This window comes from Lampetra fluviatilis, chromosome 4 (assembly GCF_964198595.1).
Source record: "Lampetra fluviatilis chromosome 4, kcLamFluv1.1, whole genome shotgun sequence".
In the NCBI taxonomy this organism is placed as follows: Eukaryota; Metazoa; Chordata; class Hyperoartia; order Petromyzontiformes; family Petromyzontidae; genus Lampetra; species Lampetra fluviatilis.
The window spans coordinates 30200625-30227211 of record NC_136278.1 but is presented as its reverse complement, the minus strand read 5'-3'; the positions used below and the strand labels follow the sequence as shown (position 1 = coordinate 30227211).

At 44.3% G+C, this 26587-nt stretch overlaps 3 protein-coding genes across 5 annotated transcripts in view; 1 reads left to right on the top strand and 2 right to left on the bottom strand.

Annotated features, from left to right (window-relative positions):
* The window catches only part of LOC144931735 (uncharacterized), an 82705-nt gene extending 75529 nt beyond the window's left edge, over positions 1 to 7176 (bottom strand). For 2 of the 3 annotated variants that reach the window (XM_078855968.1, XM_078855969.1), the window contains exon 1: positions 6142 to 7176. In XM_078855968.1, coding sequence (XP_078712094.1) covers positions 6142 to 6181 — 40 coding nt within the window. In that variant the 5' untranslated portion in view covers positions 6182 to 7176. Of the gene's footprint in view, positions 1 to 4136; positions 4148 to 6141 lie in introns of those variants that run through there. The other variant, XM_078855970.1, reaches the window with a different exon arrangement.
* A 4183-nt stretch (positions 7177 to 11359) lies between these two features.
* On the bottom strand, positions 11360 to 16102 carry LOC144931352 (androgen-induced gene 1 protein-like). Its single transcript, XM_078855155.1, has 6 exons — positions 15873 to 16102; positions 13778 to 13924; positions 13568 to 13669; positions 13124 to 13239; positions 12067 to 12218; positions 11360 to 11858 (listed from the first exon to the last, which is right to left on the bottom strand). Exons 1-6 carry the CDS (start codon positions 16032 to 16034, stop codon positions 11818 to 11820), a joined length of 720 nt encoding a protein of 239 aa, XP_078711281.1. The 5' UTR covers positions 16035 to 16102; the 3' UTR covers positions 11360 to 11817.
* Positions 16103 to 20709: 4607 nt separating this feature from the next.
* On the top strand, positions 20710 to 26312 carry LOC144931351 (androgen-induced gene 1 protein-like). The gene is made up of 6 exons (XM_078855154.1): positions 20710 to 21023; positions 24343 to 24495; positions 24607 to 24708; positions 25021 to 25136; positions 25692 to 25843; positions 26031 to 26312. The coding sequence occupies exons 1-6, from the start codon at positions 20865 to 20867 to the stop codon at positions 26057 to 26059; spliced, it is 711 nt and encodes a 236-aa protein (XP_078711280.1). The 5' UTR covers positions 20710 to 20864; the 3' UTR covers positions 26060 to 26312.
* Positions 26313 to 26587: the final 275 nt, after the last annotated feature.

Below are 26587 nucleotides of genomic sequence, written 5' to 3'. Positions count from 1 at the left end.
CCTGCAAGTACAGAGAGGGTATTAACATGAAATTTCACTTTTTTTTCATCTCGAGCCAAACTATTGAGTGGACAAGCATCCATGAGCAGTGGCTAGTGCAGTGGTGAGTAATATCTAAACCAGTTCTGGACTCCACCCGCCCCCCCTCCACGTTCTTCATCATATTGGTTCACGTGGGTTGGTAAAGAGGGGATACATAGCCACGTAAGTTATTACCTGCCACTGATGTTCGTCCTGGCCAGGAATACAACTGAGGTCACCGGGGTGAAAACGCAGTGCGCTAACCACTGAACCACCAATACTAATATTATTTTAAAATATTATTCCAAGACAGTTAGCCAGCAAGGAAGAATAGGCCAAAAATACACTGCAGAGGGGCCCTCTCCCTCTAGAGCTATCTCTCGTGGAGGCGTCTCGACAGGCAGTGGCATGAGCAGGCAATAACAGGACTGCACCTTAAATAAAGTGCTTATTAATTATTTTATGTATCCGCAAAGACTGTCTCTGACTTTCTGAAGGAAGGGCAAACACGCTGGCGAGCCACACAAGCACATAACGAACGAATAGCAATTCCATTAGTTGAGGCTACTCGAGTAAGGCAGTAAGAACCCTGGCACCTAATATACGATCCATCATCTTGATATGGGTCTTGAAATTCCTTGCTGTCAAAATGTGCAATGTAGTGCAAATTAGAGAGTATTAAAGATCAGAAACACTTTATGGTCAAATCAACACACAAGTCCTGTAAAGCCACCAGCGGCCACTGTGTTTTATGAATGCCCTGAAAAATGGGGCACACGCTAAGTAAATTTCAGATTTAATAAGTAATATTGCGCTATAAAGGGTGCACACCTTGTAAAGGAAAATACGGCAAATAACCGCCCGCTACTGCAGTCCATTGTTGTGTAGGCAATCATCGAATGTGAAATTGTTTAATATTGAATATTACATGAAGTTGTCGATCTTGGTTAAATAATAATTAATATATATATATATTTCCATTATTGGAGAAGGCGAAGATACATCATTAATTTTCCATCTGGGCCTCGGAGCCAAGTGTTCATCTTTATGTAAATGAGTTAACCTAATTGCGTTAAATGTTAATGCTGCTACTTTGTTAACAATACGAAATATTGTAACAACAGCAACTACTGCAGCTCACAATATAGGGACCACAAGCGCATTGATGTACTGTACAACATAACTCCATCACAGCATTCAAGCACGGACCGAATGATTAAAGAAACCCACCCTGAATATACCCATTTCGCCAAATCTCACATGCTAACCCGAATTAAGCCTGCGTAGTACTTGGATGGGAGACTTCCTGGGAACGAATATGCCTGCTCGTTATTGTTGGCTTGTGCTGCCAGGTGCCGAGTAGATGGTAGAAGAGCGACGGATTCTTGAATGCATTTGTACGGATATTTGAACGTTTTCCTCTCATATTGGGGTGGGAGGGGGCGAGGTTACATTTTCTCTGGGTATTCCAGTTTCACAACCACACGGTCTCACACTCATTTATGGGATGAAACACGCATCCCAATGTAGCAGGACCCTTTTGACAGACAAAACATATCTTGAGACTCCACGAATATTTTGCTGGATAAATAAATCACATTAATAACAAATTAATGCATTCATAATAATCCCCCTCTCATTACCTGGCGAATTGGTAGCACCTACGTGGTAGAGGCGCGCGTTAATTGCGAGATGTACCGGCGGTGATCCATTTCTAGATAACGCCGCTGAATTTGAATGAATGTACGGCCCTTGTATATATATATTTTTTGATATTAACAGAGCAGCTATGTTGGACAAAGTGTACCGGAAGAGTGTTGAGACTATTTTTTTTAAAGATGTGATAGACATGTAAAGGATTTCAAATTAAATGTTTTCTCTTCCCCCTAATACAGTGCTGGAATGTCTCCCTATTATTGAAGTGCGGTAGCTGTATATTGATCGGCCTGCATTCAGTCAGCGGAAAAGCGCCCTCTGTTGTCCGATTGAAAACAATTACCCGGTGATAGTAGCCGCCTCTTCTTCTTTTTATCACAGTTAGCAACTGCGTTGTGACGGAATGCCATATTAGTATTTTGCACGTGTTGGCTATGATATAGAACAGAGATCTGTAAGTTAAACATTGTTATTCTCACGACTGATCAGGGCAGCATTCGTGCGCGCGTATAACAAGCGCATATAGGACATTTGCAATTTTTCACAATTTCTCACGGGGTAATATTTTGGTACAATGCATAGAGGTAACACAATAACTCTACCATACCAGCAATGTGACGTTGCAATGTATTGCGGCGTGGATAGCCGAGGTTTCCATTCACGATTCCAATTACTTTTGAGTGCTTTCGTTAAATTTGGCGACGCCGTGATGGGACACCGTGGGAATTCGTGGTCGTGCCGGGTTCCTGGGCTGATTACGTTAATTAACTTAATTGTTATTAAACCACAGCGGCGACTTTTACCGCACGTGTTGCACGTTTACAGAAACCTCCGATTCGCACGGACATACAGCCTGGCCCGCATGCACACACACACACAACGACACAGATTGTTGAGGCAAGCGGTGTTTGCGAGTAATCATTAAGGCAAGGCACGACACATAACGGAGTGGGTAAGTAGCCAGCATCAAGTTCGACACACACAAGCACGCACGCACGCACACACAGGCACGATCAGGGGGGTTTAATTTCTCATTGAGTATTTTTTGCGGGATTCTCCACAACCCCGGGAGATAATTTATTTTCAGAAGCTCAAACCCGGACGGCTCAAATTGAACCCGAGATATGATGATACATTGGTGACACGTCCGAGTGTGCACGCGTGTGCCACGAAAGCAGGTACACAGTGTACCTGCGTGCGATGGGTCTCGTACACGAGCAGAGTGGCCAGCCCTTCGTAATGCGCAGACTTCTAATCACATGAGAACATAATAGGTGTTTTTTTTGTTAGATCGCGTTCTAACACCCCCTCCCCCCGCCGCCTCTTATGGATAATATTTGTCGCGAAAGCCCAAATGTTAAACCGCATGAGAACAATCGATCCGTTGATTTATTTAAGCCGTTTATTTAAGCCAGGTGAGATGCCCGTGGACATGAAGTGCCTCTCTTATGCGTGGGCGACAGAGGCTGGCACAACACCGATGTTGTGTTTGTTCTTGTGCTGATGCACCACGGATATCTCGAACAATCGAGCTGGGTAACTGGCTAAACGGGATTTTTCCGTGCAACTACTAAATACCGAATTGAAATTCCCGATGGAGGCGTTAAACGCGACGCGATATAATTGCCGTGCACGGCAGTAAACAGCTGTGCAACAATTCATGGATTGCGTGGAATTCAATAAACACGATGAGTGGAGTGAACGGTGGCGCTGCGGTGAGCGCGCTGCGCCGCTGACCCGGGTTCGACTCCCCGCTCGGGCGAACATCAGTGGCGAGTGATATCTGAACCGGTCCTGTCACCAATACCCGCACTGACCAGCATGGTGAAGTATGGTCAAACAACCCTGATGGCACGACACGCCGTGGGGAGGCTTTCATCAGCAGTGGGTTAACAAAGAACGCGGTTATTATCAATTAATAACCGAACATGCCATTTACGTGACATAAAATCACAGCCGCAAAAAACCAGCAGCCAATATACTGTATCCCTAAAGGCGTATTCAACAGGGCAACGTTGAACACAAAGTTAATACGGAGCAATTAAGTGACAATCTTACCAACTTGCCGAATTCTCACGCAAGATAAGGGGCATTATAATTAATGCGCGTTAAATGATCTCGTTCAGACACCCCCACCCCGACTACGTACCCGTTCACTGCCCGGCCAACCAACCTGAACACAATGCACACGTGCTCGGAGCAAAGGCACACGACCACCGACATTAGATCTCTTAATGGAAACTTGCTGCTACCGTGCACGCTGCACACACATTCACACGCGGGGGGGTAGCGGGGGGGTGGCGGGGGGGGTGGGCTTAGAGGTTCGCATCACAATCACCGCCAGTCTCTCTCCCTCGTCTCGACGTGCACAGCACAAAGATGACACACAACACCGTTGCACGGATGGACAACGACGCACGCACACACACACACACGCGCGCACACACACACACCCTTACCTTCAGCGCATTCCCATTACGATCCGGAGGGAGGGGTCCTGGTCAGTGTGTATATGTTGCAGCACCTTTTTTGTCAATCCACTGCTGGATGAAGGCCATCCCGAAGCCGTACGGGTTGTATGGTGAGGGGTGGGGGGGTGCTATTTGGCCATACCTCACCACGTCTGGCAGTTTGGGTTGACGGAGCCCGGTTGCTATAGACTCTGTTCCTTGTGACAGCTACATTTGACGTGCACACGAACGGCTCGGAAACATGACATGACCTGCTTGCAAATGAATATCGCAGTACGTACTGCGCGCTGGGCTGGGCTGACTTCACCACTGCACCCACCCACACCCACCGCCCTCCACAAACATTGCACGGAAGCAGTGTATTATTGGTAGCAGTAGCATCAATTGCAGTGCGCATATATGTGCGTGTGTGTGTAGAGAAAACGCCATTCCTAGCTGATGCGCTGCTTTTCTTGCGACATTTCCTGCCGACTTCCAGCAAACACAGAGACACGTGCATAAATATTACATTAAGATAAATCAACCAACCAATGAAGAGCTCGCTATTGTAAACATCCAGTTCACACTCTAGACGACTGCAATGACAGCAGCAGCAGCAGCAACCACAAAAGAAGGCCCTTCGTGACGCCGTGACGGTGAAAACCACACGGGGCATTGGGAGATTGAACTCGAGCCCAACGAGTCGCACATGCGCAAAACCAGCCGCGGCTCTGGGCTGGTCCACGCATTCTCTCTCTCTCACTGGCGGTGCGTGCATCGTGGTACAAGCCTCGTGGTGTCGAGCTGAGCCAACAGCGGCAGAAGCAGTAGCAGCAGAGCTTGGCCATATCACACACGCAGCAGTAGCAGCTATACTGCCAAATATTTCAAAAACACAACAGCCAGAGCAGCTATATACTGCCAAATATTTCAAAAACACAACAGCCAGAGCAGCTATATACTGCCAAATATTTCAAAAACACAGCAGCAAGAGCGGCTACATTGTACTGACACATATTTTAAAAAAACAGCAGTAAGAGAAGCTATCCTGACCATGTGAATTTCACACACACACCAACAGTACCCACACAGCAATATGTGCTATTTTTCAATGTACCGTACACTGGATAAAATAAATAGCACAGATCCAATAATCTATACCATATACAGCTATATAGACGACATCTAACACACAGGAAGGCACGCAGACATATATATCGTCCCAAAAATATACAGCGTATTTTAAATACAGAAATATATACTGTACTGTGTAAAACACAAAGCAATGGCACATACACAGCAGTTAATACTATACCGCAAACGTGTATTACGCACACATATCAACAGCACATCTACGGCAATCTCTACCGTACATCAATACATACAGCAGAGTATTAAACGTAAACGGGTAGGCGGCACACGTCAATACATACCAATATTAACAACATTGCAATATACAGCATACGGCAGGGTACGCTTCATAACACATCGGCAGACATCCAGGCAGTCACACACAAGGGCAGAGGCGGGGCACACACCAATATGTTATACCTGACAACAATTACATGCCATAGACATGTAACAACACGGCATTGTATTACCATGCAGCAAATACACTACATCTGTGATCCACGTGGACAGACAGCACATATGATGGTGTATGGGTTGCCACACACACACACAGAGGCATACACACAGCAATTAAATCACAAGGGATGTAATGCACACATAAAAAGGCACACATGAAGCAGGGGATGTACATGGGACGGGCACACGCTAATAAATTATCGTGTGTGTGCTGTCACAAAGCCATCAATACAGTCTCTCTATCTCACAAGACAGACACACATCAAGCAAAGACTGGCGTCACACACAGCGAGATGGGCTGGCTTAGAGGCAAATAGACAGGCAGGTAAGGCATCGTACAAGCAAGCAAGCAGGCAGGCAGGGATGATGATGATGGTGGTGGTGGTGTTTGTGTTGTTGCGGTGCGCGCTGCGTTGTAGCTACTCACAGCTCAGAGGCTTCGGATTTCGCTGTTTGGTCCTGGGCATCGCTGCTGCTGCTGCTGCCGCTGTGATCTGCGCTCGCTCGCATCTATGCGCACGCAGCTCCTCTCCTCCCTCCTTGCGAGAGCTGCTGCTGCTGCCGCCGCCGCCGCATTAATTGTGCCTTCATATTTGCCCACCGCTCACATAATCATCATCATCGTGATAGCAATAATAACAATGATATTACCGTGCGTGCTTTTCTGTTTTTATTTCACACGTACCGCGCAGATAGATTTGTTTTTATTCTCCGTTATCCATTACATCGCAATCGGGTGGACGCGCGTTACAGGCAGAAGACAGCCACCCATTGTTTGGGTTCGCCCGTCCAAAGATAACGGTGATAACGCGGCCGTAATGGTAATGATTGCAATGGCTACTGTTATTCTAACGGCGCTGTTGATGACGATGATGATAAGGAAGATGCTGCTGCTGCTGTGGCTGCAGCAGTGACATGTCTCGATTGCGGAGTGACAAAAATGAGAACGTGCTTGTTCCTTCAACGCTTGTTGCATTGTGCTGTGCGCATTCGACGAAGCGAGAAGCATATGACGATGCCGATGATGGTTTGGCAGATGATGATGATGATGACGACCACGCTGGAGGTGATGATTCGAATGATGATGCTGGAGATGATGGTGATCCTCCTGCTCCTGCTGCTGATGCTGTAGTAGTTTGGTGTTGGTGGTGGTGACGATACAGATGACGCTGAGACGGCTGCTCGCCGCCAGGCTGTCCGAACTGCATTCCCGTGCCCGGGATTTCCATCCGAGCAAATGCAGCGCGGGCATGACGTCATCGGAACTCCCTCTCAGCTCTCGGAAGGCGGCTCAGGAAATCCCCGCGGGAATGGGAAGGGGAGGGCGAGGCGCGCTCCCCTCTCTCTCTCTCTCACTCGCCTCCAACCACACAACCACCACCACCAACCTCTCCTCGTCTCTGCTGCTCTCTATCGCACGCAGCTAAACAAACCCCGCTGTTGGGTTCGCAGGCAAAACGTCTGACCGACTTGACGTTGACGAGACACCGAATTCTAGATTTGAAGCTTTCGTGACTGCAAGGATTCATATTCTTAGGTTGTTTCGATAAAGTCACGTAGGTAAAAAATTCAAATGAATACGTGACTTTACCGAAAAAACCTAAGAATATGAGACACCGAATGTGGAAACGCGCTGCCGCTGATATTGTGCGCTCCCCGAAGGCAGTGGTCGGCTTTTTAAAAAAAAATGTTTTTGTGATTAGTTTGTTGTCCGATTACCTATGGCTACGTACGGTGCGAAATAAATGCAACATAGTCACTTTAAGATGTTTTCTTGTTCATGTTTTTGTTTTTTGTTTGTTGCGGTTGCACCCGATTCACAGGGCTATACAAAATAAATTAAAATGAAAAAAAATGAAAAACAAATACCTATTGGCGCCACTGGGCCGAGATGTTTACTTCCTTGCCAACTATGAAGGAGATCGTGGGTTCGATTCTGACCCTGACGCCTGCTGCTGTATATTTGGAGTTTGCGTGCCTCTCTTCCCGTGGTCGCGTGGATTTTTTTCCGGGTCCGCCGGTTTTCCCCTCTACATTTTGAAACACGCGTCTAGAGTATTTGGCTGCTATACATTTCCACATGATAAGCCACTTCGTTGAACTATCATTTGTGGCCAGGTCGCTTCTAAGAAAGCTACATAGCTCAGTGGGCCTTACCTGGTCAAATAAAGAAAAAGTGTTTATATATAGGACAGATATATGAAAACGATGTATTTTCAGCGTATTCTCTTCGGAATCAAACGACGAATTGCCATCTCCACCATGGAAACACTCTGACCAAGTGTTAAACGCGAAAGGGAATGAGCGATGACAGCATCTATTTGAGTCCATTGTGTCCTCTGTTCTGCCCCGTGTGCACACGTGGAAAGACTGCGACGTCCATGGCTTTAATTGTTCTCACGTTCAACCCCGAGTATTGCTGCCAGTTTGTACTCGGGCTTAGTTCAGTACGAGTGTAGTACCCCCCCCCCCCCCTCTCGTGGCTGCGGGCAAGCAGATGAGCGTACGCGGATTCACTGAACTTATGCAGACACGAACCGGCATATTTATGTTGTAGTTTGGACGTTCTCTGAACTGCTTAAATTAAACTCCTGGAGGATCGATAACCATTTCATTTATTTCCTTCCAGTAATCTACTGCTGAATCAAGGACTCGTGCATCATTGCTCATTTAGAGTTATTTGACCACACTTCATCACGCTGGTCAGTGCGTTGTTTTGGTCAAGGTTGGCAGGACCGATTCAAATATCACTGGCCGCTGACTGTGGCCATAAATCGGTGGAGAGCTGATCAGGTAGCCAGATAAGTGCGTGAACCACTTCGAGACTGCTTTCGCCAAGAATAATTCATGCCAATTTGCTAAATCCATCCCTCCTATGCCATGCATGCCATACAGACTATCCCACGTGTTCTGGTCATTAACAAAAGGTGGCGTGACATAGCAGTGAAATGTTTCGTGTGAATCTCTGCATGGAGATTGTATGAGAAGTGGTTTGGGCTGTCGTTCGATGATTCCACTGGGCACATGAGGCTGCCCAAACAGACCCTGACGAAGTGGCGTGCCATCAAAGTGGATGGTTGTATAAAACCCCTTAAGCGCTGTGTTTTTATCTTCAAATGACAAACTAATCGAAAAAGCCAACTTCATGTGTTTTATGCCACCGCGCCTACGTGTTCTGCACAGAGTGTGGGTGGATCATTTTGGATAAGTATCACAGCTGTTTTCTTTGTCCACTGTCGATGCTTGTTATATGTTGAGGTTGTGTTTGTTTCCGTGAAGTGCTTGGAACTGAATTGTTCATCCCCATTCTGGCCATGAAGAGGTCCATTATAACGGAGTGTCTCTTTATACAAGTCGTTGCTTTTCTCCAAACGGAAAAAAGGTCACGTTTAACAGAAATCTCTGATACTAAAACTGATTATGTTTACCGGTGTGTGCAAATATGACATTTTCTAAGACAGTTTGTTGTTGTTTGTAAATGCTAGCAGGTCTAGCATAGTGCCCGTGTCATTTTGTATTCTAACAAGGCTTTACCAAGGGAACATGCAACAGTTGTTTCCAGGTAAATTATTTCTGATTTAAATGGGTTTTATAAAACGAATCTAGCATACAGTAGTAAGGAACCATGATCAGATATTCTCTTTCAGAATGTTTAGATGAAACCCAACATGATTATAAGCACACGTGGAAGGCTGCACACCACCTAAATGGCATTGGCTACTGCAGATCAATGTGTTATGATAATCAAAAGATTGATTAGCTAAAGCACCTTCCCTTAAGCGATGATTGTGTATTGAAGTCATCTCTGATGCGAGGGTTATTTGTTTTGTAACCATTTTTAATGCGTCTTCATCACAGCAAGCTTAACATTTTCAATTAACCTGTTGCAGCATTTTTGTATGTTTTTTTTTCCAGTGTTTCTACGCATCAGTTTAACACGTAGGCTTTTGCGACCAATATTATTCATAATCAACGTTTTTGGGTTTAGATCGCGTTATTTATAAATGTGTCGTAACCCTCCACCACCCGACACGGCCAATCAGCATGTCCACAATCCAGTATTTAAAGATTTGTTTTATTTTATTTCTAACTATGTGACTTTAACGAAAGAACCAAATAGTATGGATTCCTGCCGTCACGAAAGCTTCAAATCAATACTGCAATTTACTCACTGAAGATCAGTGTTTGTCACTGCAAGGCCCGTGGCCCCCTGGCGGCCCCTGGTGGCCTTTAGTGCGGCCCCTGACGTGCGGCCCCCGACAATACACAACACGTGACAACACCCCCCATCATCATCATCAACATCATTGTGCTGCTGTCAACCCCCCAATTGTTTCAAATGTGTGGCAGCCCTCACACTGGTGTCTTATTGGGCGAAAGTGGCCCCCTTAAAAAAACTAGTGAAGAACACTGCTGCAGATTGTTCCTATATTACACTTGTCCCCCCCCCACCCCCCAATAAAATGGGTGTTACTTTGCACGTGTTACTAGATGCATGTTCCGAGTCACCAATCTCACGTGATCACATTGTCCTTGGCACCACATCCTGCCGTGTAAATAGGAATTGTCAAAGGTTCTGACCTTTGCGTTAAAAACTCTGTTGGACACTTTGATCAGGTGTGGCACAATTGGAGGGTCCCACTTTACAAAACACATTCCTGCGGAGGGAGCTGGTAGGAACGTTGGGTTGCTCGGTCAATGGCCAAGGTCAACGGCGGCGTGGTGGATTCCGAAAATATGGCCGACTGTGAGGGCGGGCACAAGCCGGCGTGAGTAGGTTAAACGTTGCGTTTAATAAGGGCACCACGGGGTGACCAGCCCCTCCCCACCCAGCCCCACCCCTCCCACCCCCTCCAGTCCCTCCCCACCCTCTCCACCCAGCCCCACCCCTCCCATTTTTGGATGCACGGCGGACGGACGGACACAATAATCCCCTGTGGGCTGGTGGAACCAGGTGGTTCCTACCAGTATTATACTGAGTTTCTTTGAAGGATCTGTGTGTGTGTACATCCCTTCTGTCAAACACTGGCTAAGGCCCTCCCCACACTGGGAAACGCGAGGGTGTTTTAGCCATACTTCACCACGTTGGCCAGTGAAGGCGGGGGAGGGGAGTCTAGATGTTGGGGCATAGTACAATGGATACTCTGACACTGCTCCTTGCTGACAATGTAGCCCCGTTACATGTGCACAGTTGTGTAATACGAACAAGCTATTTTCAAGTGGCAGAGTGCATTTGTTACGAAGCCAGTCAGTACATAGAGAGAGAGGAATGCAACATTTTAGTGATAGTAATAAAAAAACTATGTTGGGCTTTATTCCATCAAACATTTCAAATTCTTATCATATACAATAATAAGTAATATTAAAAAAATACTTTTTTTTTTAAACATGCTTTAATGAAATGTACCGTACTTTTTTTTAAAAACATGCTTTAATGAAATGTACCGTACGAGTAGTGGCAGAACTCCACGACTCCAGGAAGTGGCCCCAATGCTTTCCATAACGTAAGGGGCCATGGTGATTTACAGGCAACGTGAGTTGAGCGTGGACAATTAAATACAAGGCGAAACATAACACATAAAAAATATGGTAAAAAAAAATGTAATGATAGAATATAGTATTGTCATTAGTATGACATTAGTATACCAAGTTTGCAGTCGATGCCACATTGGGAAGTGGGTTAAAGTTGAGTTACAAGATTTGAGTGTACGACAACAACAGACGGAGTGAGTTAATAGAAAGCGTGTAAAAAGATTGTTAAAAAATATTTTTTTTTTATGATAGAATATAGTATTGTCATCAGTAAGACATAAGTATACAAAGTTTGCAGTCGATACCACATTGGGAAGTGGGTTAAAATTGAGTTACAAGATTTGAGGATACGACAACAACAGAGTGAGTTAAATAAAAGCGTGTAAAATAAAAATAAATATTTCTGATACCATCGTGTTGGCGATGGTAATGTGATTCAGTGTGCATTGTTGAAATGATGTGTCCCTGCAGTCCACTGTGTTGCACACACGTGGTTGTGTGGTTACTGTTGCCTCCTCGTCCATTGCTTTACCGTTACCAGCAGACATTGATTGCTGATTATGAAAGCTGGTTAGCCTTTGTATTCATCTTCCTTGCATATTTTCTCCACAACTTTTAGGAATACAAAAAAATCAAGTTATTTTATTTATTACATTACACCAATATGAGCTTTCGGTCTCACTTTCCACCACTTGCATTCATAACGTCTTAATCCAGAATAAAAATGTGAATGTTTTAATACAGGTTAATTGAAATGTGCAAAGACAGCAGTTGTTTATGGTGTATATGTTAACGGCGTGGCGTTCTAAAATTCACTCACCCCAAAATACATTGTTTAACTTCTCTCCCACGATGTAAAATCCAATCACAAGCATGAAGGAAGAAGAGAAAAACATGACCCTGGATTCGAAGCTCATTTCATTCAGAAATGGGTACGCCCAGATGTTAGAGTAATGTTTAACCCAGAGAATCCTGAAAACAAAGTGCATCAGGTTGTTGAGGAGATGTTACACTTATTACATGTAAAATGAACATACACGCATTCAGGACATTTGCTTTACCCTCAGAGTCATAGTGGATTTATACTGGTAGGAACCTCCTGGTTACACCAGCCCACAGGTGATTATTGTGTCCGTCGTGCAGCGAGGGGCTGGGTAGGGAGGGGAGGGTTGGGAGGGGCAGGGTGGGGAGGGTGGGGCTGGGTGGGGAGGGGAGAGTGGGGAGGGGCTGGGTGGGGAGGGTGGGGCTGGGTGGGGGGTGGGAGCGGTGAGGCTGGGTGGGGAGGGGCTGGTCACCCCGTGGTTCCCTTATAAAACTCAACGTTTAACCTACTCACGCCGGCTTGTGCAAGCTCTCACAGTCGGGCATACTTGCGGAATACCCCATGCCGCCGTTGACCCTGGCCATTGACCGAGCAACCCAACGTTCCTACCAGCTCCCTCCGCAGGAATGTGTTATACATCTCCCGAGCAAAGTTACAACGAAATACTCGTTTAATGTCGATCCAAAGTGCTGGGCAGCCAGGACATATCTGCGGTCAGAATTGGTTTCATCAGTCAAATCCAAACCCATTCACTTTCCATTAAATCGTTTTGCACACGCCAGGAACCATTATTATTTCGATGTGATGGCCATTACATTTGCATATTTAATTATGTTAATTCATGCATTCAAATCTGAGGTGCGTTTTGACGTTAGAACTGTCACGGCACATTTCATTTTGAACTTGTGAAACAATATACATTCTTAAAATGCGACTTGTGGCCATAAAATGTGTTGCGTTTGGTCACCATGATCTTGGTAGGTTTGCCTGCTAAGTGTAAATTTTACATCGGTGAACTCACCAAATAATTTTAAATATCCCTAACCACACTTACCATGACACATAGGTGATGAAGAAAGCCGCAAGAGTCGCTATGCCTGCCTTCTTGGAAGCATACACGTGTCGTGTTACATACATCTCCACCAGCACTATTGGTACAATGGTGGTGTGCTGTGAAATAAAGGGACAGATTTAAATATTGCTGTTCACTGTGGACGAACACCTCTTAGCAAATATTTGAAACTATACTTGTAGGTACACATGTGCTTATAAATGCGATCTAATTGTAGGTTATGATTCTGTGACAAAACGCACACGAGCAGATAAAACGTCACATTGATTGGGTTTTACACAATGATTCACTGAGGTGTATTAACATCAAAGTACTGTTAGCAGCAAACGCCGACTGCGTTCAGTGTATCTCCAATTAGCATAGTTGGCTACGTACGGTGGTAAAGAAGTTCAATATACATCTTAAGTCAAAATCTCAGCACATTACCATCGCGTGATCGTGCCACTGCTGTACGACAACGTTCAGTTTCTTCGGGTACACCAGCTTATGTTCGTTGCCATAAATTGTCCAGATTGAGGTCATTACAAACTGGTAAGAAAAAAAAAGAACAACCGTGAAGGTATTCATATATTTTTGAGTTTAACAACAATAAGTGTTAAGACACTGCGGGAGAAATACGTGTGCCTCTTAACTCACCACTGCCAGAGGGAAGGCCAGGGTGGCAAAAATGTTGTCTCGAAGTTGCGTCAATGTTTGCAAGACCTTCATCTTTTTTCCTTTTCCTTGGATGAGTGCCAACATATCGACCAACATGCAAAGACCAAAGTAGACCAACTGTAGAATCTGTGATATTAGAAACACAGCATTGTAATATTTGCAATACAAATTAATATTTTTTTCACATTATACAAAAGCCAAAATATGGGATGTTTTACTGGTAGGAACCACCTGGTTCCACCAGCCCACACGGTATTGTGTCCGTCCGTCGTGCATCCAAAAATGGGAGGGGTGGGGCTGGGTGGAGAGGGGAGGGTGGGGAGGGGCTGGGTGGGGAGGGTGGGGCTGGGTGGGGGGTGTGGCTGGGTGGGGAGGGGCTGGTCACCCCGTGGCGCCCTTATAAAACTCAACGTTTAACCTACTCACGCCGGCTTGTGCCCACCCTCACAGTCGGGCATATTTGCGGAATACACCACGCCGCCGTTGACCCTGGCCATTGACCGATCAACTCTGTTGTATGGAGGGTGTGTACGTATATAGACCTACGCGGGGGTAAATATTTTTCTGAGAGGGGAGGGGGGGCGACAATTTTTGATAACCTTTAAATCAACTAAAACAAAATAAAAAACAATAAAATAAAACAAATTAACAAACTCAACTGTTTACCCTCCACTTTCTATACCTTTTGGGCCTCTTATTATGTTGTTTGTGGATAAATGGACAAACGGCCCACCGGGCTTTCACATTTGCTTGCTATCTGTGTGTATATGTTAGATTTTTAAGAATAGTTTTGAAATATATATTTTTTGCCCGAGCAACGCCGGGTACTTCCCGCTAGTACATTATAAAGGGGGTAACACTTGGCGGGGAGGATCCGTGCTGCTGCAGTCAATAAATGCTCCACAACCGCCGCCAGTCATCACCACGGCCCTTGTGCCAGGCTAGGTGCACTTCGAGGCCACGTGGAAGTGTGGAGGGCTCTCTTGCTGACAGTTTCTCGGGACAGATCCTGGTGCCCGTGGCTCCAAATGAGACGACTGGCAGATGGGCCACCTGTTGCTACCTCCTGTGAATGAATGCACTTCAAAGACAAAGACAACGACACCCCGTGTAACCTTTCACGGACTGTCGGGGCAAGTTTGCTGTTGGCGAGTAGAACCTTTGAAGGTCGGCACGGCACACGAGCGGGTGGGTGGTCAAAACCACCCACGGCCGCCTTTGTCTCCCCAGTGTCGATGTTTGTTTTTATTCGACCTAGGGGAGGCCCATGACCGTTTCAGATTATAATCGTCGCTTGTGATGGTGACGGTGGTCGAGAATCAAACTCGGGACACCGGGTTCGTAACGCAGACCAATAATCGCTACACTCGGTAAAGTCACGTAGAAGGGAAATAATAAAATAATGAAAATAAAACATAATAAAATACTATTTATTATGTTTTATTTGTATTATTATTAAACATAATAAAATACAATTTATTATGTTGTATTTTTATTATTATTTTATTATTTCCCTTCTACGTGACTTTACCGAAAAAACCAAGAAGATGAATCCCTGCAGTCACGAAAGCTTCCAATCGAAATTTAATCGCTACACTCCCACTTACCCACAACACTTTACACAAAGACCACACCCCCCAACTCTATGTAGCCTAAACAGACTCTCAGTGGCGTGGAGATGGGGGGCACGTGCTTGTTGGCGAGTAGCACCTGTGAAAGCCACAAAGACAAAGATCCCCCGTCTAGCCTTAACAGACTGTAGGGGCAAGTGCTGTTAGCGAGCACCTATGAAGGCCGGAACGGTACACGAGGGGGTGGGTGGCCAGCACCACGCCCGACCGCCTTTGTCTCCCAGTGGCAGTGTTTACATACCGCACTAGGTACTCATTTGAGGCTGAGTCGACCTAGGGGAGGCCCGGGACCGGTTCAGATAATCGTCACCGGTGTTGGCCGTGAGCGGGAATCGAACCCGGGTCGCCAGGTTCATAGCGCAGCGCGCTAACCGCTACACTACAGCTCCCCACACACACACATGGACAGACACACGCACACACTGACACACGCACACACTGACCAAGTCGATGAAGGTCAGGTACTTCCATTGGCCTCCGTAGCTCAGCGAGCCGCCTGGCAGCGTGGCGGTGTTGTCCACGTGGAGGGCCACGGTGGTGCCGTACCACCCCGTGACGGCTGCGTGCAGCGCTAGGAGCCACAAGGTGTTCAAGCGGCCAGCCATGGCTTCTTTATGTCCCTCTTGTTCCTCTTCACGGCTTCCTGGGTGCTCGGTTGAAAAAAATGCAAATACGCCGGCACGGTTAATCCCACGCCACCCTAATGCGTAACTAGGGATGTACCATGTTCGGCTTTTTGAACGATAATTTTGGACCCCGGGTTTGCTCGCAACGTGTAAGTGCAAATTGATCGCTTTGCTTTGCTGACTTGTTTTTTTTTTAAGTATATGATGCGTTCTATGAGCCTAGTATTTTTTTGTCATGTTAATGAACGACCTTGCCGTTTGAAACATGCATGTTATTGATGTTGCTGCAAACAGGTTTCTATGGTATGACCAGGTGCACCACCTTCCCCCCATAGAAAATGAGCATTGCCCAATATGCTTTTCCTGTGCCAACGTAAACCTATAACCTGAAAACTCACTTCCTTCTGTGCAAAAGTGCGTTGCAGCTCATCGGATTCAACGAGTATTGATACAGATTCTGTTTTAATTTTGATCAGCACCAGGATACGGTAGCCATTGAGCCTATGAATTGTATTGTGTCAAACATGATTACTATTCTTAAATGTCAGCGGATGGGGGAAAAAAATATATTGATACCAATAAAACCCTGACCCACCTACCAATTGACATTAGTAAAGCAGACGATAGTGATTCAGCTACATTCGCAAGTAAGCCAAAGTGAACGTAAACACAATGCACAATTTAAATATACTGTATTGTAAAATGTACTACATGTGCTGGCTATAATCGTGTAGTTATGCATAGTGTAGTATGGTGCTTGTGAATCTTAACCGTGATGGCACATAAAGCAGGCTATGTTTGTGTAGAGTTTAAAATAAACACATACAAGTGTATGTGTTTTTTTCCAGCAGTATGGACCACGAAAAATTGCTGGATAGAGTATTGCTTTTCGCATTGGCAATCCAATAGCAGTGGTTTAACAGGTCCTGCCTACTGATGAGAGACCATTTAGAAACTCAAAACCTGTCCAGAGTATACAGCACTTGCTTCAACAAATGTGTTTGGAAAAGTATTATTCACAGTTGTTTACCCAGCAAAGGCTCCACTGACTTCACGTCTCTCCTTAATAAGGAGGTTCCTGCCAAGTCATCGCAGTAGCTGGAGCAATGATTGACAATCACACTCCCAATGAGAGTATTTTGCGGGTAACTTTTAAAATGTGGAAACTGTTGTAACCGTGACGCCGACACGCAATAGCCAAACTCTTCGAATGAGATGACAGAATACTTTTAATTTCCTCTGCAAAGCAGACAGCGCGTACGTAATTGTTACTACAGCCGCAGTAGTAACCAGGGCGTCCGCGAGATTCGAACCGTGGACTAAAAATATTGTAATCTGTATGTGGTAATACAGAACGGGGACCTGTTTATTTGCTGTAACTAAATATATCGCAGTCACCACATTATTCAGCACTGTTGCTTTAGCGATGAAGGGGGAAACAATGGTTATTGTATTACATGGAGTGGCGACTAAACAATGACATGTAGGAGACCCGTCTTATGTATTAGACCAGCAGTACCCCGCGTATTTCCCGTGATATTAAAATTCGTGAGACGCAAACGACACGGACTCCCGTCCCACCGACATTTCGGCTCAACATAAACACCAAACATCAACGTAAACGTGCGGTGACGAGCGTTATCAATCGATGCCGATTATTGCTAACTTTCTCAAGTGCATTTGGATGCGAAACGTGATCTCAACAATGCGCGTTAAGTAACGGGGCATAAATGCAACAAAATATAATATTCATGCACAATGAGGGCGAACTACGGAGTGCGTAGCAGACGCGAAAAGGCATTTGCCCACCTCATGTGGACTGTTCCAACTGAGTCCGAACGCCGGGGGGGTGGTGGGAATAGCCACTTGGAAATCGTCGAATCGTTAATTGGCTTAGATTGCATATTGCAAGCGCGTGTAATGAAACAACGAGGGCTGCTATTCGCGTAACTCTCAAACGTTGCCCGTTGTTGCTATCATCAAGTGCGTTCCACAACGGCACATGGCCTCCTTGACATCCGCAATTGTGGGCCGTTCGCAAGAGTTAGGTCTTCGTGTTGTCTGCAACGTAGGATCTTGTGTTTTTATTTAGTGTGCTGATCTTTAAAGGTGCATTTAAAAAAATGTGATACTCCTACTGATGCTCCTGCTGTTGTGGAGTGACTCATGCAGCCAGCAATGGCTACAGGGTTTGGTGGTACATGTTGTTTATGTCGTTTATTGTGAAAATTCGGTCACAGTACCTATGATCACTGTTACATTGCTTATGGCTTTATTTTGGTGATTTCGAAAAGTTTTTTGGTTTGGCCATGTTTGTTTGTTGTAGTACGGAGTTAGAATGATGGCTTTAATCTAAGTTGTCTTGTGGTTGTTGTTGTTGTTTGACTTGCATCCCACTGGGATTTTTACACAGCGTTGGTGTACGGTGCTTTTTTTCTGGAAGGCTTTGCAGTTTTTTCCTGGATTTTTCTGTTTGCGCATAGTCACTTTAAGATGTTTTCTTGTTCATGTTTTTGTTTGTTGCGGTTGCACCCGATTCAAGAGCCGAATGGCTCACAGGGCTATACCAAATAAATGAAACTGAAAACTGAAACTGCATCTTGGTTCCAAATATTTAGCAAATGTAAATAAAAAAAATTACTCGCGAATTTACTCCAATTGTGAGTGCGAAAAGCAATCATCATTCCCTACTGCGATAAGCTGGCAGGACCCTTCTAAAAAGAGTCAGTGAGGCTTTCCTGGGTGTAATGATAACAATGGAGTTCATTTCCATTCACATTTGTTTGAACTCTGAACTGGTTTCGACTTTGTGGGTCTCAGCAGTCAGCCCGTTAATGCTATCGACTTCCTGAACAGATGTATCACTTCATTCATTAAATGAATGGTTGCAAAAAGCGATCCAGTATTGTACATCCGGCAATATTTAGTTTCCATGAAGCAAAAAGCATCAGCTTTATCGGTGTGTTCCATACTGCTGGTAATAAAGCACAAACTATTTGTACAGTACGTGTACGTGTTTATTTAAAAGTTTGCACATACATAGCCTGGTTTAAGTGCCATTGCGGTTAAATGTTTACAAACACTGCATTGCACTACACTGCCCATACCTACATCCACAATTATAGTCAACACATGCAATCCATTTGTTTAAATTGTGCATTGTAGGTACATTCACTCGTGGTTTACTTGTGAATTGTAACTTTATCACCGTCATCAATTGGTACGGTAGGGGTGGGGAGTCAGATTTGTATAAAACATTATTTCTATCTGCTGACATTTAAGAATACTGTAAAAATGTTTTCCATAACCAAGGGTTTTTTTGGGTTCGATCGCGTAAATATAAATGTGTCGTAAAACCCGCCACCTGACAGGTATGTAGTGTATAGTGTAGTATATCGTAGCGTCGTGGATAGTAGAATATCTATAATCAAATACGGTTTACCCTGTATTCTTGTACAGGGAAATTGGGTTTTGAGGTCCATACGGCGTACAGCCGTTTCAATACGGGCATATATTTATTTGTTTGTGTTTCTCCCTTGTGATGGGACTTTGTATGATGAACTTTGAGATGTTTATAGGCACGGGATGGTCTGTATTAAGGTAGGGCACTGATGCGGGGTTGGCAGGTATAGGTTTGCCACGTAAACAAAACGTGCCAATCGTTTACGATACATTTATATTTACGTGATCGAACCAAAAAAAAACCTTTGTTATGGAAAACATTTTTACAGTATAGTTTTACGACTTCAGAACACCGGTGTGTGTTGGAGAGTAAACCCACTACAACATTTTACAATTTGAGTACTGTGACGTTTACGCTGGTGATTACAACAACAAGCTTCATCAGGCGATTTGCCAGAATTGTCAAGACGTCTTCCTTCTTTCGATCTTATTAAATAGAGTAAAGGTAATGTCACCACTGTGAGCCTATCAGGTGCGAACGGCCAGAGGGGTGGTGAACAAAACACATTCGTGGATAATATTGGTAGCGAACGCCTCCACGTTAAACTGTACTAATGTTTGACATACAATTAATGGGTTTCTGTCTGTCCATACTGGCAAGCTGATCTAACGTTAACATCTCGCCACCGTGGCGAGATGTTAACTACCTCGCCTGGTATACAGTAGGTCGTGGGTTTGATCAAGACCCTGACGACGCCTGCTGTGTATGTGTAGTTTGCGTGTCTCTCTCATCGCCATCATCTCGGTGGCTAGGAGATGTTAACTACCTCGCCTGGTATACAGGAGGTCGTGGGTTTGATCCCGACCCTGACGACGCCTGCTGCTGTATGTGGACTTTGCGTGTCTCTCTCGTCATCACGGTGGTGAGATGTTAACTACCTCGCCTGGTATACAGGAGTTCGTGGGTTCAATCCTGACCCTGACGACGCCTGCTGCTGTAGATGTGGACTTTGCGCGTCTCTCTCCCCGTGGTTGCGTGGATTTTTCTCGGGGTCCTCCGGTTTTTTTTTACTTACGGGGGAAAATGTCCACATGATGATAAGCCACTTCCGTTGAATTTATAATTTAGTGTCCAGGTCGCTTCTGCAAAAAGAGCCACATAGCTCGGCGGGGCTTTACCTGGCAAAACCCCAAAAATAGTTTAAATATTTTTTGTTTAAAATGAAACCCCCACACCCCCCCCTATTTTTTAAAGGAAGTGAACATGGTACATCCCGAGTAACGCACCGGCGTAGCGCCGTAGCCGTATCAGCTGCTATTTTGATCTTTTCAACAGAGCACCCAGGAAGCAGCGAAGACGAAGAAGAAGAAACGGAACAAGAGGAACAATAAGAAGAATAATAATCCATGGCTGGCCGCTTGAGCACCACGTGGCTACTGGCGCTGCACGCAGCCACAACGACGTGGTACGGCACCACCGTAGCCCTCCACGTGGACAACACCGCCACGCTGCCCGGCTCGCTGAGCTACGGAGGCCACTGGAAGTACCTGACCTTCATCGACTTGGTAAGCGTCGACCGTGCGAAGTGTTGGTCCCGGGCCTCCCGTGGGTTGACTGAGCCTTAAATGAGTGCACGTTGCGGTGTGCAAACATCGCCACTTGGGAGACAAAGGGTGGCCGGGCGTGGTGCTGGCAATTCGTGCGCTGTTCCGGCCACGATTCTAGTTCGTCAAGGCCACCAATGCCCAGTGAAGATTATTCGAAACCGGTCCTGGGCCTCCCCTAGGTCGACTCGGCCTCAAATGAGTACCTGGTGTGGTGTGTGCAATTATCGCTACGGGGGAGACAAAGGCGGCCTTGATAATAGGTGCTCGCTAACAGCACTTGCCCCCAGCATTCTGTGAAGGCTACACGGGGGATCTTTCTCTTTGAAGTGCATTCACAGTAGGGAGCACATATGGCGCACCTGTGTCTATCCCGTGACCCCTGTCCTCCCTTCCACACTTCACGTGGCCTCAAAGTGCACCTAGCCTGGCACGAGCGCCGCTGTGAGAACGTTACCGCCACTTAGTGTGGCCGAATGGGGATGCGGTGGTGGTTGTTGTTGCTGCTGTGCATTCATTTGTAGCAATTCGCCCAGAGCACATACTCAAAGAGTATGTGTTGTTGCAAACTCTTTGATTCTTTCGGTGAAGTCACGTAGGTGAAAATAAAAATAACTAAAATCACGACGTGTCGGAGGCAACACAAGCTTCCATCATCAGGTGGGACAACCACAGCAAAAAAAACAATTACTGTGGTTGTCCCACCTGATGACGGAAGCTTGTGTTACTTCCAAAACGTCGTGATTTAATTAAGTTATAATTGGGTTTTTTACCCTTTTATCTGGCAACAAAACGGACACCTTTTTTTACAAGGAGTCATGTTTGCATTGACCACAATACCTGCGGTCGGAATGCAAAAAAAAACACAACTCTGATAATGTATGAACTGTCCTTGAAATTGATTGGTCCACACCCGAGACAGCTTTCCTTAGAGCCTAGTCTCACATGGTGTTGGACCAGATGACGCCAAAAGGCGCACAACTCAAAGACATCAATTATCATATTTTGCTACTGGCAAAGGAGGTTCCAATGATGTTAATAAGTTATTTTTATTTACACCCACGTGACTTTACCGAAATAATCAAAGAGTATGGATTCCTGAAGTCACGAAAGCTTCAAATCAAGATTGTGTCTTCTGGTTTTGTTTTTATATAAGCCAGCCTCTGCCTCCCCTATTCATACCGCAGTACACACGCTTCTAATCATACCTGTAAACCCATAGGGTTTACTTAAATGTGATGCCTTCAAAGGGTATATTAATTCGCGGTTATATTCGAATCAGTATGATTATGCATGCCTGGAAACTTGTTACAGACCAATTTAAACCTTATTAATCACCCCGTGCCCTTATAAAACTCAACGTCCTTGCTACAAAGTGCAATCACAAGGGAGAAACACAAAGAGAATACATATTCTTTGGGTCTTTCGGTAAAGTCACGTAGATAGGTACAAATTAAACAAATATAAAATGATCAATATAATTTTTTGCCCGTATTAAAACGGCTGTACGCCGTATGGATCTTCATGGGTTGACAATCCTTACTAATTGGCTGTGTCGGGTGGTGGTGGCTTAACGACACATTCATATTTACGAGATCTAACCCCCCAAAAACCTTTGGATATTGGTCGCGAAAGTCCACGTGTTAAACAGAATACAAGTGCCCTTACATAGACGTGTGTGGAACAACGTTCACATGTATAAATATGCGGTGTTTAAATGTTGTCAATGTGTTTAACTGCTTGACAATATACGAAAGACAGATTATTTTCTACAAGTCAAATTCTGGTCGGATCGTGTGGGTGGGATGTATTGCTCTGGTCTGGCGGGCACAGGCAGAGAGGAGACTTCAGTCAGCCGAGCAGGCCACTCCAAATCCGGGTAATAATTCAGGAAAACGGGCTGCAAATGTAGGCCTAAATTAAAACCACCAGCATTAAACAAATGAAGCATTATTTTTGTGACTTTACCGAAAGACCCAAAGAAAATGACGCAATGCAACTGGAATGTTTCGTTGAGTTCCCAAAACAAACGTTATTTGCCCATTAACACGTCCGAATGCGTGTTAAGGATTTAGTTTTTCATGCCCACGTTGCCAATTCCAAGATAACGCCCCGATTTATGGAGAGAAGCCGATTCTCTTTTTTTTTTAACTCGATAACCTTTCGCAATTCACAGAAATCCTTGATTAATTTTACAATTAATGTTCACGTATGAATTACACGTCTCATTAGCGGAGCCTGGACCGATTAAACATCGCAATGTGATTGTAAACCCGGAAGTGAATGTCCGGGTGGCTCACTCCCACGTGGCTTGTAGCCCCAAGATCAAAGCAAGGAATCCCACCACCACTGCAACCAGAAATGTGTAAATTGTACGGACACTACTGTCGATTCAGTAGACACAAGGTGTACAAAATGTACAGCGTTTAAATGCAGATTATTTGTATAAATGTTTGATAATTGAGACATTTTGTTCATATGCACTATTGCGAATACTCGAGCAAATTATGTATATTCTTAATAATCAAACGTTATTTAAATCCATAGTCAATGTTTTTTTTTGGGTTAGATCGTTAAAGCCGTCACAGCCAATTTGTAAGGTTTGTAACGTAAACAGAACATGCCAATTCGTAACGTAATCTACACTGACAATCTGATTACGACGTTTCGACAGTAATTACAACTAGCTTCATCAGGCGACAGCCAGATTTGTGGATAAATCCTCTTGTTCCTTAAAGAGCGGGATAGATATAATGACGTCACGTGTTAGCCCTCCTGAAAAGGGGGGGGGGGAGGTGGGGTTAATGAATATGTAAATAAATTGCAATGGGTATCCATTGCTTGTTGGGTTATTAAATCAACGTACAGTATACATACACTGTTTTTGTACCTTCTGTGGTTTGCGTATAATAGCAGTACCTGTTGTGTCCTTACAGGTAATCCCCATTGATGTATGGTGACCTGTATAGGCATGCATTTAAACAATGTATTATTTGATTATGTTATTTAAACGCGTTATTGAATTTTGTCGATTATTGAGGATATATTTAATGCATTTAAGGAATGCTATTGAATATCAAACAAACAATTAAACATAGCAACAAATATGCCATGTATGCGATATGAATAGCTCACGGTAATTCAATGTCCCCTTGAACAAAGCACTTGTTTGATGACATTTAAGCAATGCATGGTCTAAACATGATTTAACTTTACGTGAAAAATATTAACGTTTTATTGCAATTATTCAAATGTACGCTGCGTGTTTCTCATATCACAGATTCTACAGTTGGTCTACTTCGGTATTTGCGTGTTGGTCGATATTTTGGCACTCACCCAAGGAAAAGCAAAGGCAAAAGGGAGAAATGCCCTGCAAACATTGACGCAACTGCGAGACAAAGTTTTTGCCACACTGGCTTTCCCTCTGGCAGCGGTGAGTTAAGAGGCACGCATGATTCTCCACCAGTCTTAATATTTTTTTTGTAAATCTCGAAAACGCGTGATTGCATTCATGTTTGTTTTTCTTGTGTTTTTTTTTTACCAGTTTGTAATGACCTCATTCTGGACCATTTATGCTGTTGACCGTGAGTTGGTGTACCCGAAGCAACTGGATGGGATTATCCCAAAATGGCAAAATCACGCAATGGTAATGTGCTGAATTGAAGCCTTAAGATGCAATGAACATTGTCGGCATTTTTTCTTAACTGTAATTAGTAGTTACCGTAATACACTTCAGTTTATGATTGTGCAAAAGACTAGCATTTTTACGTATTATCTGCTGCAGTGAAGTTTACTAAGAAATAACTATTATATTTAGATTGTATTTATGAACACATAAGTGTACCTGCATTTATAATTTTGCAATATGTTCGTACCTACAAGTATAGTTTGAAATATTTGCTAAGAGGTGTCTGTCCACAATGAACAGCAATATAAAAATGTCCCTTTCTTTTCACAGCACACCACAATTGTACCAATAGTGCTGGCAGAGATGTATGCAACACGACACGTGTACCCTTCCAAGAAGGCAGGCATAGCAATTCTTGCAGCTTTCAGCATCACCTATGTGTCATGGTAAGCCCACTCGGTAGTAAATGTATTATTTTTAAATGATTGGTGACTTCACCAATTTTGATTTTACACTTACCACGCAGACCTACAAAGAGCATGGTAACCAAGAGCAACGAATTGTATGGCCACAAGTTGCATTAGATAAATGAGTATTTTTGTTTGACGGGTTCAAAATGAAACAAACGTGCCATGAAATTTTGATTGACAGTTCAAACATCAAACGATCTCACATTTGAATGCACAGATGATCATAATCAGATATACAAATGTGATGGGCATCACACGTACATAATAATGGTTTCTGGTGAATCCAAAACGATTGAAGGGAAAGCGAATGGGTTTGGATTTGACTGACGAAATCAATCCTGGCTGTAGACATTTCCTGGATGCACAGCACTTTGTACAGACATGAACCGAGTATTATTGCATTTAACTTTGCTTGGGAGATTCCTACAAATGTACTATGACTGAAGGGATAAAGAAACCTACTTTCTATAGCTAATGCTTGTGTATGTTCATTTTATTTCTTCCCAACAACCTGGCGCACTTTATTTTCAGGATTATCTGGGTTAAACATTATGCTGACATCTGGGCATATCCATTGCTGAATGAAATGAACTTCGAAGCCATGGTCATATTTTTCTCTTCTTCCTTCATCATTGTGATTGGATTTTACATCCTGGAAGAGAAGTTAAACAATCAATTTTGGGGTGAGTGAATTTTAGAACACCACGACTGTAAAATATATTGTCAACTGCTGTCTGTTCACATTTCTATTCACCTGTATTAAAATTATTTAAGACGTTATAAATGCAAATGATGGAAAATTCTACTGCAAGCTCATTGGTGTAAATTAATGTAATCAATAAAGGAATCATCTTTTTGTATTCCTGAAAGGTGTGGAGAGAAAAAAGAAAGGAAGATAAATACAAAGGCTAACCAGCTTCATAATCAGCCATCAGTATCTACTGGTGACAATAAAACAATGAATGAGGATGCAACAATAACCACACAACCACATGCACAATACAATGGACTGCAAGAAAACCACTGTAACAGTACACACTGAATCATATAATTATAGCCAACACTGGCATTCTTAGAAAATAATTGTGTGCGGTAAGAATTTGAAATGACTGAATTATTGTCCAATATTGTATTTTTTATCAATAAATGTCTTTGTGGGTGTACTGGCTGGCTTCATGACAAATGTATAGGCAACTTTGAGCTACCTTGTTAGTATTACACAACACATTCCTGCGGAGGGAGCCGGTAGGAACGTTGGGTTGCTTGGTCAATGGCCAGGGTCAACGGCGGCGTGGTGTATTCCGAAAATATGGCCGACTGTGAGGGTCGGCACAAGCCGGCGTGAGTAGGTTAAACGTTGAGTTTTATAAAGGCACCACGGGGTGACCAGCCCCTCCCCATCCAGCCCTACCCCTCCACCCCCCACC

Excerpts from the sequence above, each read along its gene's own strand:
- LOC144931351 (XM_078855154.1), top strand. The coding sequence starts at position 20,865 with ATGGCTGGCCGCTTGAGCACCACGTGGCTACTGGCGCTGCACGCAGCC. Across the intron at positions 24,496-24,606 it reads TGGCTTTCCCTCTGGCAGCG|TTTGTAATGACCTCATTCTG; the intron begins GTGAGTTAAGAG and ends TTTTTTTACCAG. Across the intron at positions 24,709-25,020 it reads AATGGCAAAATCACGCAATG|CACACCACAATTGTACCAAT; the intron begins GTAATGTGCTGA and ends TTCTTTTCACAG.
- LOC144931352 (XM_078855155.1), bottom strand. The coding sequence starts at position 16,034 with ATGGCTGGCCGCTTGAACACCTTGTGGCTCCTAGCGCTGCACGCAGCC. Across the intron at positions 12,219-13,123 it reads TTCATCACCTATGTGTCATG|GATTCTCTGGGTTAAACATT; the intron begins GTAAGTGTGGTT and ends CTTTGTTTTCAG. Across the intron at positions 11,859-12,066 it reads GTTAAACAATGTATTTTGGG|TTGTGGAGAAAATATGCAAG; the intron begins GTGAGTGAATTT and ends TATTCCTAAAAG.